At 37.3% G+C, this 17238-nt stretch overlaps 1 protein-coding gene across 3 annotated transcripts in view; it reads right to left on the minus strand.

Annotated features, from left to right (window-relative positions):
* Positions 1-2281, minus strand: part of LOC131044896 (intermediate cleaving peptidase 55, mitochondrial) — a 298348-nt gene extending 296067 nt beyond the window's left edge. The window contains exon 1 of one of the 3 annotated variants that reach the window (XM_057978376.2): positions 2040-2279. In XM_057978376.2, the coding sequence (XP_057834359.2) occupies positions 2040-2102 (63 nt within the window). In that variant the 5' untranslated portion in view covers positions 2103-2279. Of the gene's footprint in view, positions 1-2039 lie in introns of all 3 variants that reach the window. The other 2 variants (XM_057978377.2, XM_057978378.2) reach the window with 2 other exon arrangements.
* Between the last annotated feature and the right edge of the window lie 14957 nt (positions 2282-17238).

Below are 17238 nucleotides of genomic sequence, written 5' to 3' on the forward strand. Positions count from 1 at the left end.
CATAATAACATGTACAAAGGGCCCTTATTTTTTTAGGGTCATTGATTGTTTAGAACATCACAAAGATGTCAATTTTAAATTTCAAATCCTTAAAGATGCCATAAAGGAGATTGGGCCACAAAATGTGATACTAGTGACAAATGCAGTCCATGTGTGGAAAGTTGTGGGGAAGTTAAATAAGCCAGCTTATAGACATATTTGGTGAACTTCTTATTGTGTGCACGTCGTGTATAATGCATTCAAAGGCATGGAAAAATTGGTTGGATCAAAACGATAGTTAATAATGCTAGAGATGTGCAAATGTTTATCTCCAACCACTACACTTTGCATGGACTCTTCAAGACCTTCTATTAGAAAGAGACCTATAGAGACTAGAAGCGCATCATATTTCATTCTCTAGCCATCCATTTGCTAGCCCATGTTTCTAATTCTTCTATTGCTGAGAGGATTGGTCTCCTTATAACGTCATCCAATAAATTAAGAGGAATAGGCATACCTCTAAGAGGGCATAGAAGCTTGTGGTTGAACATGGTGCCTTGGGTGTCATTGACCACAACACACATACAAGGAGAGTCCAGCATCATAATGGGATCTAGAGTTAGAGGAGCCAGCACAAGTCAATGCTAATGCTACACAAAAAGGGCCAGTTGGTATTGATTTGGAAGAGCTTGAGCATGTGGAATCAAATAGTTCTAGTGATGAGGAGTTTGTGGATGATTAAAAGCATCACTTCAGGCCATTTTGTCATTTTAGACATTCGTCATTGTAATCATCATTATGAAAATTTAAATATATGATAAATTTTGAATTCGACATTTTCATTGTTAATATTCACTTCAAAATTCAAATGTTTAAGGCAACCATTGAAATGTATTTATAACTTTATTGTTAAGTGGTTTACTTAGTATGCCAACTTCTTTAATTTTCATTTGTAATTCTAAAAATTTTATACTTATTTAATATTTATTATACATATTTTCAATACTAAATTTTCAATACTATATGTATTTGAGCCTCCCCAAACTTAGGCCCTTGGTCCCCCGTTAGAAAACTCTATAAAACTTTAAATTTTTTTCAAAAAATTGAGGTTGATCAAAGAAAAACCAGAATACCGGATTGGTCTGGCATGCCCTAACCACCAAGTGCCATTTTATCACAATTACTCGTATGTTATCAATGTTTTATGCTTATGTGATTGGTATAACATAAGTTGCGACACTCCTATGCCACCAGATATAGATAGAAATAAGCAATAAGCTGGATCCAAAATACAACTCAATGACATCTTCATGGCACCTATCTGGTGGCAGCTTATACACTATATCCTAAAAAAATGTATGGAAACCAACAGATCAACTGCTGCACTTCATTCTATCTTGCTAGCTTCTCCATATTTACTACTTACCAAACAATGCAAACCCTATATGAAATTGCAGTGAATAATGAACATATCACACCCTTAGCAACTTGTTTACCATTTTGTGCATTGGGTTCTGTTTATTTCTACCAAGTTCTTTAAGTTCTTGTCATATAATCAGCTGCTGTCCTTTCCCACGATTTAAAAAGAGTGCATTAAGACTAATCCACCCATTGTCTTGCAACCACTGCACCCCTAAAACAACATTAACCCCTGCCAAAGCTACAACATCATTAGCCGTCCTCCATTGCTATTACACCAACCCCAACGGACCAGGCAATATGTCTGAAAATTCTTAAATATTTATTTCTATTAAAAATAGTGAAGAAGAAATCTTCTGATTCAAAACTACTGTCCACCACTGACATGTACGATTTAAAGTAACCTCCAGATTACCTAAGGAGGATTTGAACATGAGATTGAGATTTTAGGTCCTAGGGTTTAAGGCTAGAATGTTAGAGATGAAGTAATAAGAAACTATAAGTTCCACTACTAAGGTACTTCAAAGTACTAGACTTCTGAATTTACTGTAACTGTTGTCTATGTTGATGTCAAGCAAGATTATGTTAAAGCATTTCCATATATAAATGGGGAATATTGTAAGCAGGTTTGGTTAATTTACCGCATAGTATTTGATCTTGTTCATAAGAACTCTGATTGCATCCCTTCGCAATGTTATCGCCATTGTTGAGCTTCTATACAATTTGTTCGCTCTGATCTTAAACTGTGTTGTAGTACGTGATTTTCTTTAAATCGAGACTCACAGAGTTGCCTGCATATTTAATTTGGTCTCTGGTAAATTTGACCGGTATTTAGTCGAATGCCCGATTTAAAGAGATGTACACCAAAATTTGAAGTTCTAGATGTTCAGTTTTAGAGTTTAATAGATTGTTTGTAATTTTAGTGGGTATTATTAGTTTATGTGAGAGAATTAAAATAGTTACAATTTTTTTATTTTTTTTAAATATTTAATTTCTATTGAATAATAATTGTGAATAATATTTATTATCTATAAAAAAAAATTGTGAATAATATTATTAGTGTAAAATTCTTTAATTGTTTTATTTTTATTATAAAAAATCAATAATATAAATTCATTTTTTATGTCATCATATTTTTGTTTAAAAGATTGTAAGTCAATGAATACAATTTTTTAATCAAATAATTTTTATTTTTTTTTTATAAAAGTGGATGAACCACTGAAATTATATTAAATCTTTATATTTTTTTACATGGTGTCTAGTTCAATGAGCACTGAAGGGAAAGAACCAGTAAGAAAACCCTTCAGTATTGCTCAAGAGAACAAAAGCCTATCTACCCATTACAAAAGCCCATAGGCATCCCAAATAAAAAAACCCCCAGTTACATAGCCAACCGCATTAGATATAAAGGAAGTTGTGAGAACTGGTGAAGAAGAGAACATCCCAAAATGAAGCCACCACTACCTAAACATAAGCAGTGTCATCACCCCAATAACCAATCTGTTTATGCACCACATGAATCCAAGGCTCTAAAGAGAACAAAACACAAAGCCATAAGGGAACCAAGAAAAAGCAATCCTGCCAGCATAAAAATGGTGAGCAAACATATGCCCAACCATATAAGAAGCAGAGAAGGATGATGAAAACCCTCAGGAATCGGGATGAGACCAATCCACAGAATAGTCCATAGAAAAAACCACAATAGTAACAGCAGGATAAGAAACTATCTGCACCACCATATTAACTGCACTTTCCAGTTCCTCAAAAAAAGCCACCATCCACCAATTTTGCCAAGAACTCTCCAAACAATGCAGAGCATTTTGTGTTAGAAAGAAAATACAAAGATAGAATGAATGCCATATCTACACACCATCCGAAATATAACAAAGAACGGGATAACCGGATCATGATTATCTTTTCATCATAAGAGAAAACACCGAGCAAGAAGCTTCACACCAAAAGATGAAACTACCTCATATCTCACAACAATCCCAATCATTAAAGCAACTCCCTAAATAGCAGAATGCCCACAATGCAAAATGATTCAAAAGAAGGACCAATTCCAACCATTATGATACGAAACCTCATGGCAAAGTCACCTACTTCCGACCGTAAAGAGAAATGATTACCAAAAAAGCAGAGGATCAAAACAAATATAACTTAATAGACCCCCGCCATGAAAACTAATGATTAGCATGAAAAGGTCGATACCAAAAACAGCCCCCAAGATATCCAATGGAAACCGAGATATCCATCTATAGTGATATCCATAGAAACCAATCATGTAGCCACATGGGACAAAACAATACCAATCCAAAAGCCCATTCAATACCAAAACTGCCAGTCGATCATAAGATGACCCACTTCTGACCATAAAGAAAAATGATTACCAAAAAAAGCAGATGATCTAACCTTTATAACTTACCAAACACCTGTCATAAAGCTAAAGATTAATATAAAGAAAGGGCGGAACCAAAACAGTCTCCTAAATATCAAATGAAAACGAAGATATCCATCGACAGAGATATCCACAATACCCAAAAATGCAGCCACATAGAACAAAATGATAACCAACCCAAACCCATTCAATACCAAAATTGTCAGCCGAGCATAAATTGCCCCTCCATCCTCCATACTTAATGAGGAGCTACTACCAAATATAGCTACAACAGAGGTGTTGCCATAAGGCAGGACATCATCCCCCTATAGCCATATAGGGAAGTGAAAAACCACACAAAGCAAGGAGATGGGAGAGGACAATCGAATAAAGGGAAGCTCAATCCAATAGTAGAAACCACAACAAACTCTCTACTTAATGGGGAGATTCTCCCAATAGATGTCAACAGCAAAGATATTGCCCCGAAGACCAACACCTTCACTATAGGCACTTACGAAAGAACAACCACACCAAGTATAGGGAATGAAGGAGGTTTCCAAATGGAAGGTCTGCTGAGAAAGAAGCTTCATGCAAGAAACAAGAATGTCTGAAGGAGCAACTTCTATATAATCAACACCCTCAACAATAGCCTTGTTTGCTAGAAAATTTGCAAAGACATTGATCTCTCTAAAACAGTGACAGATAGAGAAGGTTGAAAAGCCTTTTAATTGTAGAAGAATGTGATCTAAAAAATACTGCAAGTGCCAAGAGAGACATTTTTTGCTAATAACCGCCTGAAAGACCAGCATTGAGTCACCTTCAATAACAATATCTTTAATGTTTAATGAAAGAGCAAGATCAAGCCCAAAGGATAAAGCCTGAAACTCAACCACATTATTAGTGCATTGACCAATATATTTTCCCACTGCTTTGATGATCTTTGAAGAATGATCAAAAATAATTACACCAACACTAGACCTCCCCGGATTCCCCTTAGAAGCCCCGTCAAACTGAAGTTTGAATGAAGGAAAAGGAGGAGGACTCCATTTAGCCATCTTGCACTTAACAAGAGAAGAGAGTCCATCTGATATAGCCCCATGGGAAGGCATCAAATGAAGCGAAGACCATCTCCAAGTGACCCAGTTATCCCAATGAGAAAAAGACCTGAGGTGATCTAAATTTTTATGGATGAAAGAAAGCACCACTTCACTAATGGAGGCTTGGATTTTACCAATTATGTCAGTCAGGGTAGCAGATTTATGTTTGAAGATTCTAGAATTCCTTTCAAGCCAGAGATTCCAAACCACCAAAGATGGGGCGACAACCCAAAGAGATGAGTAGAACGAAGAGGGAAACAACAAGGGCCAGGTCATGAATTGCGAGAGTAGATTCGAACAAAGAGCAGAAGACAATCCAAGCATACCAAACAGTCAATACCAACATTCAGAAGCAAAAGGACATAACAGGAAAAGGTGATCCACCAATTCCATACAATAACCACAAAAAACACAAGGAAATATTGTTGTAATCCCAAGTCTATCCAATCGCATCCCAATAAGGACTTTATCTTGGACTGCCAACCAAGCAAACCCCCCTGCCTTTGGAAGACAAGAAGGATGCCAAAAAAGCTTAGTAGGCCAACAAGAGGGTAAAGAGGGTTGAACCAAAGAATTATACCCATCTTTTACTGAATAGGAGCCTGCAGCACTCTTAACCCAAACCAAAGAGTCCTCCTTATTATGAAAAACAAGAGGTCTTTTATGAAGTTCTTCCACAAAAGCAAAAATAAGATCATTATCAATAGACAAGGGAGGGATATCCTTCCATTTAGCCACTGAACATGGACATGAGGAGACAATGTTAAAATAATCTACAACAAGAGGCCCCCAAAGATCTGATAGAATACCAGGCAAAGGGAACCAGTCACGAATAGCTGAAAGAGCAGGATGCTCATTCCAAACTTCATCCCAGAACCAGGCATTTTTCCCACTATGGACAACCCAAGATAAATGTCGTAAGACAACCTTCCTACAAGAAATCAAAAAATTTCAGAATGCAGTCAATTCTAATTCAAGGTTTTCGTTTCATCATTTAGTGTTTTAGATCTGATTTATTTGAGCTAATATCTTGTGATCCAACTAATGAAGTGGTGCGGCTTGTCTTTGAAAGCAAATCGTGTATCAAATGCCCCTAATTTTCACAAAGTGTTTTGGGATTTTGTTAAAAAAAACCTAACTTGTTTGCTTATAGGAAGGGGTAATCATTTGAAACAACCCAAAATTACTAATAATTTTTTGTTACAAGACCTTGGCAAGGTTTTTCTTTTGATTTTCATTGTGTGCTTTGTTTTCATAGACTAGCAAACACTTCAATTGGTGCACTAAAATTGAACCAGTGTCTTTTGTGTCTTGAGCAACAGGCTTTTTTGTGTTTATCTTTGGAGGGCCTGTATCCCCGTGTGGTCACTAGGACTACTGGTGAGGAGGGAACAACCCAAGTGGTAGTGAGACAAACCCCCCTCTTTCAAATCACTATAAATAATTGTATCCATGGTAAAAGCCATGGGTAACGTGTGCTGATTAGTCCATACCGACACTATGTCTCCCCATAAACCCGTTTGATCAAATTTATTTGATCAATAGTAGGGCATAACCCCCATCGACTGGCAGCCTTCTGTATTTACAGAGCTAAAAGTGTTGCATATATGGACACACGAGTGGATGTCCTTACTAGCACCTTTTTGTTTTAGAAAGCCAAAATCCTTATAGTTGTTGGAGCCGAAGGTCAAACCTCTAGAGCAGCCCACACACATATGGTTCTTAGTAGAGATACAAAGTTTGCCACAGGGAGTTTTCGTGGGGACTGGTGTTTGGCTACCCCAAAGACGTGAGTGTCGAGGGTAGAGCCAGTGGGGTCAAGCACCTAAGTATCTACTTTGAATAGCGTAGCCTCGGGGGAAACCCCATGTGGGATCAACAACTATTGTCCTAGCCAACCATAAGAATTGTGCTTGTCTTCTTTTAAACATTCAAACATTCAAGACCAAACATCAACACATTGTGTTTTTTGTGTCTTTTATGTCTTCAAGTGTATGCAAAATATCTTTACATCAAACAAAAAACTTTATTTTGAGTCTTTTTTCGTCCAAACACTTGCAAACATAGAGTCCTCATCAACATTGTGTCCTCTTGTCATGAAAAAATGGTCACAATTTTAGATTTGGTCACAACAACTTCACAAATTGGGAAAATTGCACTAAGGTTTTCTAAACACATATGTGTCTGCTAGAAACACGCTTGTGTACTATAGCTGCATCTATGTAGGACAGAAACACGTCTATGTCATCGTAAAAAATTATATTCACAAGATTCTCATAAATGCATTTGTGCAGTATCTAGTCAAGTTTGTGTTGGGTAACCATGTCTGTGAAGTATACAGGCACGTTTGTGTTCAGTATTGAGAAAATTTACAGTCCAACAAACAAGAGCAATCAGTTTTAGAATTCTTGAGCTTCCTAGGTTATTTCTTCGGGTTTTCATCTAGAATTCAACCTATTTTTGGGTCTCACAAAGTTCATCATTGCCTTACACCTTGCATTGCATTCACATTTATCTAAACTTGAGTCAAAAGGTCACTTTCTTGTCCTCATCTTGCTTTGTCAACACAATACATACAACAACATTTTGCTAAGTGGTCCCTCGTCAAGGCCTATCACCTTTGGGTCTCATTTGGTCTTACTTAGAGTCAAGGTCAACTTACCTCATCAAGAGATCTATCATCTCTTTGGAAGCTATACATACTTGGTCTTACACTTTGTACATTGCAAGTACACTTCATATTCATTTACATTCCACACAACTCTTGGTCTTCCATACTCTTTCCATTTTCATCTAGTCTCACACATCTTGGTCAAGACCTAGTTCATGGTTGAAACCTATTCCCAAAAATCTAGGAGGGAAGCTAAAGAGGCTCAAGAGTCCACAAACATGAGTGGCTATGAGTATGACAACGATATCTTCTTCAATTATGATCATACCACATTACCTGACATGAACATCTATAGAAACATTCATAATGTTGAGTACATGGATGATACAAACAATAAAATGACAATGTTGACAACGTTTCAGTGCACTCAACAGAAGTGGAAGAAACTATCATGGATCTCCATTTTAATAGATTGGTTGAAGAGATCATGAGAAGAGAGACAATATTTCCTACAAGTGAATGGCACAAAGTGGAGCTAAGATACGTCATGATTTTGACATGTACCAAATATTAGAAAATCATCCTACTCAATAAAGTCAACTCAACATGGATCAAAGGAGACCTAATAGTGGAGGTAATATAGGACCATGTTTTGTTCCTGTGTCACCATCATCCTTATTTCAAAAACCTGAGATCCCAAATACACATGGTCAAGCTTATGATAATCATGAAAGACCATCTCATGAACAATTTTGTCTATGCAGATCCTTATGAAAATCTTATGTGGATAAGTATACTCAATCGCATACCAATGTTAAAAACCAACCTCAAAAGAAATTGGATATCCAGAGGCGTACTCAAAATCATGACATAAGGAGAGCCCATGTCAAATTTGGGGGCAATACACAAGATCAAACTCATAATATGTCTTATGACCCTATATCAAGTGGTCCCTACATATATTATTATTATAGACCTCCTCCATATGAAAATCTTTACAATCAATACCATCCATATATGCATAATCCTCCTCCTCCACCCGGTGGCTCAGGCATGGGATATGGTCCAAGAAGTTGGTCTCCACCCAAAAACAATTTGGAACAACATATAAAGGACTTACAAAAGAAGATGGAGGACATCAATATACCAAAACCAACTTACACAATGAGAGACATGTGCCCCTATCCATTTGATAAAAGCATTCCAATGCCTCCATTTCCTACACACTTTGTAACACCAAAGTTTGATAAATATAGAGGCAAAGGGGATCTTAAGGAACATATAAGACAATTTTTCACAGCTTGCATTGAGGTAGCAGCAGAAGAAACATACTTAATGAGATTGTTCCCACAAAGCTTAGGTGAACAAGCTATGGAATGGTTATCCCAACTTCCACCTGGAATTAAGTCATGGGGTGACTTAGCAGAGGCATTTATCAAACATTTCTCATATAACATAGAGATAGATATATCAGTTGCCACTTTATGCAATACTAAACAGAAAGATGGGGAGTCATTTTCATCATTCTTACAAAGATGGAGGAATTTAGCCAGCAGATGGTCTTGCGAAATTCCACAAAAATAAATGGTAGAGATGTTTACACAGAAGGTCAATAGAGAAATTGTTATGACTTGAGGAAAGCTTGTTTGTCCACTTTCAAAGACGTCATTGAGAAAGGCTTAGCAACAAAGAAGTCTTAATTGAGCAAGGAGTCATCAAGATATTCAAAGAAAATAAAGAAGATTTTAAAGGAAAGGACAAGCCATGATTTTGGAACAAGAACAAGAACATAGTAAATGATGGCATTGTTGATGCTAACACAATGAGACCAAAAATCATTCTTTGAGGATCAAGTTCTTCTACAAACAACCAAGTAAGTACTCAAGGAACTTCAAAACCACAAAGGAAATACACCCCATTGGGAGAACCACTTGAGTCATCTTTTAGGAAGCTAGTGGCAAGCTAGCTAATAACAATTGCAGACAATCCTCCATAAGAACCAAAAGTCAAACCAAATTGGTGGAATAGTGATGAGTACCATGAATATCACAAGAGCAAGGGACATAAAACAGGAAATTGCCATCGCTTGAAGAATATTGTACAGGATCTTATTGATAGAGGTGACATTGAGATTGATGGACATACATCCAATTAAGAACATGAGATGTTTAAGGAACCATTCCCTAAACATGACAAGGGAAAATCCAAAGCCACATATGATTAAGCTAACTATACCAAAGTGTCCTATGATTATGATTCAATCGTTAACCACATTTTGATGGACAACTATGTTTCTACTATTATCATAAAGGACAAAATGCCTGAAGGTTCTACCCAAAGAGCCAAAGTTGTTCTAAAAGGAATTGGAACTTCTTCTAAATATACCTCTAAATGTAATGTCACAACTCATTGAGGTGACGTCACCATGCAAGGTGCTCCAGCTAAAACCACCATTTCCTCATCGGCCAAACCTGAGTACAACCTAGTAGAACAATTAGGGAAGACACCCACACTTATCTCAATCCTAGAACTGTTGTGTATCTCACCTTCACATAAGGCCATACTTGACAAAGTCCTAAGAGAAACCTTTGTACCCACAGATCTGAACATGGACCAGCTTCAACCATGGTGGGATGCCAGCTTCAACCATGGTGGGATGCCTTTCTGTTCGATATTCTCTTACATTCACCGAAGCTTACGATGCCTCTGTAAGCCAACCGCATAATACTCCTTTACACATTGAAGCCTTCCTACACAAACACCAAATAAAAAAAGTCCTGATAGATGGAGGAGCCGGTCTTAATATATGTACTTTGAACACAATAATACAATTGGGATATTTAGATACAGCTGTGAATGCTACAAACAAAATTACCATCAAGGTATATGATGACAAAGAGTGTTCATCTAAAGGCACAATCACCTTACCTATCAGAGTTGGGCTAGTTACGAAGGATGTGGTTTGTCAAGTCCTTGACCTAGCTCTCACATATAACATATTGTTAGGACATCCATGGATTCATGAGATGAGAGCAATCCCATCTACGTACCGTCAATGCATTAATTTTCCTCATAATTGAGTTGAAGTGATAGTTAATAGTGATCCTAATCCATTTATATACTGCAATAATTTGAGGCCAAAAGCTTAGACAATAATTCCAATTAGTAGAGAGGCAATCCCATTATCTACATATATCGATACCGATTCACTAAAACCTTCAATATCAAAACAAGGTGATCTTAAAGGGAAATATCGGGATAAAGGCATGGGTGAATACACTCTAAATCAAACCATGTATTTGAGGCAAGTTATGGATTCACCGAAAGAATATGGACAACTACATCCTTCTAAACGGGTATCTATCATTACACTAAAATGGGATCCTACTATATTCCAAAAGTGGGGTGAAATGGAAGAAGAGGACTTATACAAAATGCTTCACAGATACCCTGAATAAGATACACAAGATCACATCAAGATACCATGCAAAAAATATGGCAAAGGATTTAAAATCTTACAAAAGTTTGGGTACGATGGTAAAAGTCCTCTTGACTTAAGCAAAGAAGGTATCACTCAGCCTTTGCAACTAGAATTGACATTTAAAAATCAACGCTCAACAGGGCTTGGTTTCATACCTTTTAGGATAAACACTCACAAATATGAAGAAGCATTGCAAATCAAAAATTTGAATGATCAACAAGAAAGCTACTATTCCACCGACTCCAATGAATGGGAATGGGGTTCAGACAAATCATCTAGTGATTATGAGCTCATCAAAACATTTAGAGAACCAGGTAAACCCACGAAAGAAGAGGAATTTTATAGAAAATTCAGAGTTGGTCAAGAAAAAAACCCCGAGGATCCCAAACTGTCTTTTTTTTAGGTTCTAGGTTGAAATCACGAAGAGTGATGACTCCCATTGTTGAATGTTCTTTTAGTAATGACAGTTTGGACTCATTCACAATCAAGACAGATGAGGAGAGTGCTAGCAATGACCTCATTAATTACCTTGATATACTTGAAGATAACTGTATCTTCACCCTTACTCCCGCTGACTTTGAAAACATTGATGGGCTTCCCCTCATTCATCAACAACTTATTGATTGGGACCATGAAGGACCTTTACAACTTGACACGTTCCAAAATGATGATGCTTTAATAGACTATTTGGGAATACGAGATGATATTTCTCTTGGGGACCATAAGGCGGGATACACTACAGAACTCAACAGTGTGGCATATTTCAGTGAGGGTGTTGAGCCTTCTAGTCGTAAAAATGTAAAAATAAAAACAAATCATGGGTTTTACGGTGAAAACCACACTGTGGCAATGTCTAACTCTAAAAAAGTAAAAAGAAAGGATGTATCTCAGGGTGAAAACCTCTTTGAGGCACCCGAAGATGAAAGGCTTGACATTCTCCCGACATCATACAAAGAAAAATCATCCATGTTGGTCGAGGAGACTATCAAAACGAACATTGGTACATAGGAGATTCCACGTAACATATTCTTGGCACAATCTCTGACAGAAAGAGAAAGACCGAAGTTCATAAGTTTCTTCACAAAGTGACAAATCAATTTCGCATGGTCATATGTTGATGTGCCTAGACTGGATCCTAATCTAGTAATGCTTCATTTGACAGTTAAAGCAGGAGCAAAGCCAGTGAAACAAAAAAATAAGGAAAATGCATCCAAAAATGGCATTATTGGTAAAGGTGGAACTTGAAAAATGGATGGATGTTGGATTCATAAGACCAATTGATTATCTTGAATGGATCTCCAACTTAGTACCAGTCAATAAGCCAGATCGCAGCATCAAAATATGTACAGATTTTAGAGACATCAATAAAGTTTGTCCTAAAGATGACTTTCTGTTGCCAAACATAGACCTGATAGTGGATCTCACAGTGAGTCATGCGATGTTATCTTTGATGGATAGATTTTCTAGCTATAACCAAATAAAAATTGCACTTAAGGACCATCACAAAAGAACGCTTACTTATCCCTGGGGAACTTTCTGCTGGAATGTCATGCCCTTCGAACTAAAGAATGCAGGTGCTACATACCAAAGAGCTATGACTACTATTTTTCATGATCTTATGCATGTAATTGTAGAAGATTATGTTGATGACCTATTGGGAAAATCATTAGATAGAGACACACATTTGGACATCCTTTCAGTGGTCTTTGATCGGTCGAAAAAAATACAAAGTAAGATTAAATCCTAGGAAGTGTGTCTTTGGAGTAACCTCTGGGAAGCTCCTTGGATATATTGTTTCAAAAAGAGGAATTGAAGCCGATAACAACAAAAGTCAGAGGTATATTAGAAATGCCACTGCCAAATAATATCAATCAACTTCGATCTTTACAAGGAAGACTACAATCCATACGAAGATTCATAGCACAACTTGCGGATAAATGTCATCCTTTTCAACACTTGCTACATAAAAACATAAAATTCAAATGAGATGATAACTATCAACAGGCTTTTCAGATACTCAAAGATTATCTTCTAAATCCACTAGTTTTGATGCCACAAATTCTAAAACAACCCCTATTACTCTACATATCAGCTACACAAACAACACTAGGGGCACTCTTGGCACAATAAGACAATGAAGGCAAAGAAAAGGTAGTATACTACATCAGTCATACTTTGGTTGGTTATGAGCTTAACTACACACCAATTGAGCATGCATGTCTTGCTGTGGTTTTTGCCTTGCATAAATTATGACATTACATGTTAACTCATAAAAGTAAGCTTGTCGCAAGGATAGATCCACTGAAGTATCTTCTCAATAAGGCAACACTCACTGGCAGACTAGCAAAATGGGTTATGATCTTGATTGAATTCAACATCGAATATGTGGACATAAAAGCGATTAAAGGATAAGCTATCATAGATCAGTTGGTAGATGCGTTCATGATTGATGATGCTCCTCTAACTTTAGAGTTTCTAGACGAATCTATTCTGATGGTATCACACATGAAACCTTGGCAGCTATACTTTGATGACTCATACACATAGCATGGTGCAGGAGTTGGAATCCTCTTTATCACACCTCGAGGGGATTCCATTCTTAAATCATATCAATTGCCATTTCCTTGCACTAATAATACAACAAAATATGAGGCATTAACAACTGAATTACGAATTGCAGTTCAGTGGAAGATCTAGGAACTTCGTGTTTTTAGGGACTCACAACTTGTAATTCGTCAAGCAAATGATGACTACCATACAAAAGATGAAAAATTACTACCCTACAATAAAATACTCGATGACTTTAAGAAAAATTTCAAAAAGATAACCTTCAAGAAGATACCAAGAGAACACAATCGAGCTACAAATGTCATGGCTACTATTGCCTCGCTGATTGATCTACTGCAGAATGAAACCCGCTATGAGTTCTTGGTGGACAACCTTTTGGTCCCCTCGTATGAGATCACTCCTGCTGAGATGGTATGTGTCGTTGGTCTTGATTCCCCTTTGTATGGTCCCATTTTTACATACCTTCATAACAATATCCTTCCTCCCAACCTATCCAATAGCCAATGTCATACTTTCATTCGCCAATCTTCACGATATATCATTTTAGCTGATACCCTTTATCGTTGAGGTCTAGATGACACACTTCTTAGATGTCTAGAAGGGGATGGAGTTCACATTGTATTACGAGAAGTCCATGAAGGTATATGTGGTCCACATTCTAGTGGTCCCACCTTGGCCAAGAAACTCATCAGGACTGGATATTAATAACTCAGTATGGAAAGAGATTCATATCAGTTTGTCAAAAAATGTAAGCAATGTCAAATTCATGGAGACCTTATTCATGCGCCAGCATGAGAACTTCAACCGATTGTGACTCCTTGGCCTTTTTGTCAGTGGGGACTCAATCTCATAGGCAAGATTCACCCTCCTTCCAATGGCCATAAATTCATTATCACTGCCACGAAATATTTTATAAAATGGATTGAAGTCACTGTAAAGCAGATTGCTACATTCATCCTTAACTATATCATCTATCGTTATGGTACCTCTTTCCATCATCATAGATAATAGACGTCCCTTTAAGAACTAGGATGTTCGTGAACTTTGTGATCACTTCCATATTAACCATCTCTTCTCCACTCTATATTATGCCCAAGGCAATAGTCAAGTTGAGGCATCTAATAAAACCATTCTCAAAATCCTCAAAAAGACAGTCGATGACGCTGACTGAAATCGACACATCCAGCTTAATCCCGCACTTTTGGCCTATCACACAAGTGTTCGCACACCTACAAGAGCTACACCTTATTCACTTGTCAATGGTGTCGAATCTATCTTGCCTATTGAGATCGAGTTACCATCTTTGTGAGTCTCTTTGCACAACATTATCAATGATGAAGACAATAGGGTCTCTCGCTTACAAGAACTAGAACTATTGGATGAACGACAACAAACTGCTTTTAATCACCTCAAGGCTTATCAACAAAGAATGATTCACAACTACAATCATACAGTTAAGCCTTGTACATTTGAGGTAGGTGACTTAGTTCTCAAGTAAAATCCTAAAAAATCAACAGGATCGAGAGAAGAAAGGAAAATTTGAGCCCAACTGGCTAGGTCCTTACGTCATCACAGTAGTCTATGGATCAGGTGCATATCAGCTTTCGATCCCAAATGGAGAACCTTTGGAATATCCTATCAATAGCATGCACCTTCATAGGTTTTACACATAGCTCTTCAGAATATCAAAAATACAAAAAAAACTCAAAAAATATCATAAATACAAAAAAATCATAAAATTCAAACAAACAAACAAACAAAAACAAATTGAAAATTTGAAAAAAGTAAAGAGAAATAAATTCATCCAATGGTGAAAACCACTTCGGTGGCACCCTGGGCAAGTACCGTGGTGAAAACCGGGTTATCGATACCATGTGTAGAGACATTACTCCTCCCTACTTCAGGATTCAATCTCATCCCTTCACTTTGCACACACTCACATCCTATCCATCCATAATAAACTTACCCATCTCATCATGGTTTGTTATTGATCTACCTAAGATTGGTTAGCCATTCATAATAATCCCTCCTTTTCACCCCTTTCCATCCATAATAAATTAGCTCCTATCTGTGGCTAAGGAAAATCCTAAGTCTAGTGATGGGTGTGGATCTAAGAGCATCACACGTTCCAAGGAATATAGTTTCTTCCAGTTTTCTTCAGTCTACTCGTGCACAATCCATAATAAAGCAACACTTGCATCATAGATCCACAATAAAGTTCCATCTTCTCCGCAATAAGGTATCAGTTTCATGGATTCAGTCAGTTTTAGATGAAACACAAGTAGCAACGGGGTTTCAACAAGTCAAAAACTTTCAGCAGACTCAGACAACATTATGGTTCAATGCTATCTATCCTTTTGTGAAAGTAAACATTGTGACCACAATAAAATAGACTTGTACAAGTGACAAGAGACACTAAACTTGAGGACTACAGTGGATGTTGGTGTCAAGTCTTAGTTTTATTTTGATTTTATCTTTTTGGTGACATGTCTTTTAGCTTTTCTGGGATGTCTCTGACTAGAGATTCTATCTCCAGGATGTCTTTGACTAGAAAGGCGAGGATGGGATTTGTTCACCTATTGTTTTACTATTTATGGATTGTCTCTTAGTAATGTTATGACTTGTCCAAGGATATGAGGACGTTGTGAGTCTAGCGTGAACTGGGGCATTCCTTGTTTGTGATTGTCTGATCTCCATGCAAACGGGTACAATGACTTTCTGGTTCAAACCTATACCTCGATTGTCATAACCTATTTTCCATAATAAAGCTCAATGATGATAAAGCACACAAAGATGTTTCACTTTCATATCTTCTATCTTCCATCCTCCTTTCGTGATTGACCTCCATTGTCCTTCTTGAGTCCGTGTAGCCCGCTATCACATGACTGAGTATAATGACACACCAAAAATATTTGCATTTCATGTACTTTGCATCTGCATCATCACATGTCTCGTTTCATACATACATATAGATATCACAATTACATCACATTCTACACACACCACTGATTAGTATATCATATACACATCATGCATTATCATATTCATCTGCATTTCATACATTCACATATGCATCACACACACACACACACACACACACATATATTGCATTTCATCATGTATATATCTGCATTCGTATTGTAAGCGTCATATAGAAACATGGATCACATAGAAGCAACATCACATAGGTACATATGCATATAGCTGCTGCAAGCATGAATCATCTCATATATATATATATATATATATATATATATATATATATATATCAAAATCATAAGTTTCATGATACAATGATTTCAAAATCATATGGATACAATCACCCGAAGGTGTCTACATCATCATACAAAAATGGTACGAAACTGATACATAGGGAGTCATCTAAGGCTATGATGAACTCCCTCCCTCAGAGCCAGCCAACCTCGACGGAGCCCTGGAAGTCCCTGCCCCAGGATCATCTCTCATGCCCCCTCTATATGGTGGTGGTGGAGGACCCATGACCCGACCAATAGATGCTGGTCTCTTGTCTCTTCCTCCAGTGGTCGTCATAGTACGCGATGGTCTCCAGAAACTCCTAGCCCGCTGATCAGCTGGAACAACTCCATAATACATGTCTCTCTAGTAAGCTATCTCCTCCCTTGCTCGTAGAACATAGGCATATCCAACCCCGATATGTTTTGTTGCCCGCCTTGCTGCCCTCAGTACC

This window comes from Cryptomeria japonica, chromosome 1 (genome assembly GCF_030272615.1).
Source record: "Cryptomeria japonica chromosome 1, Sugi_1.0, whole genome shotgun sequence".
Classification (NCBI taxonomy): domain Eukaryota; kingdom Viridiplantae; phylum Streptophyta; class Pinopsida; order Cupressales; family Cupressaceae; genus Cryptomeria; species Cryptomeria japonica.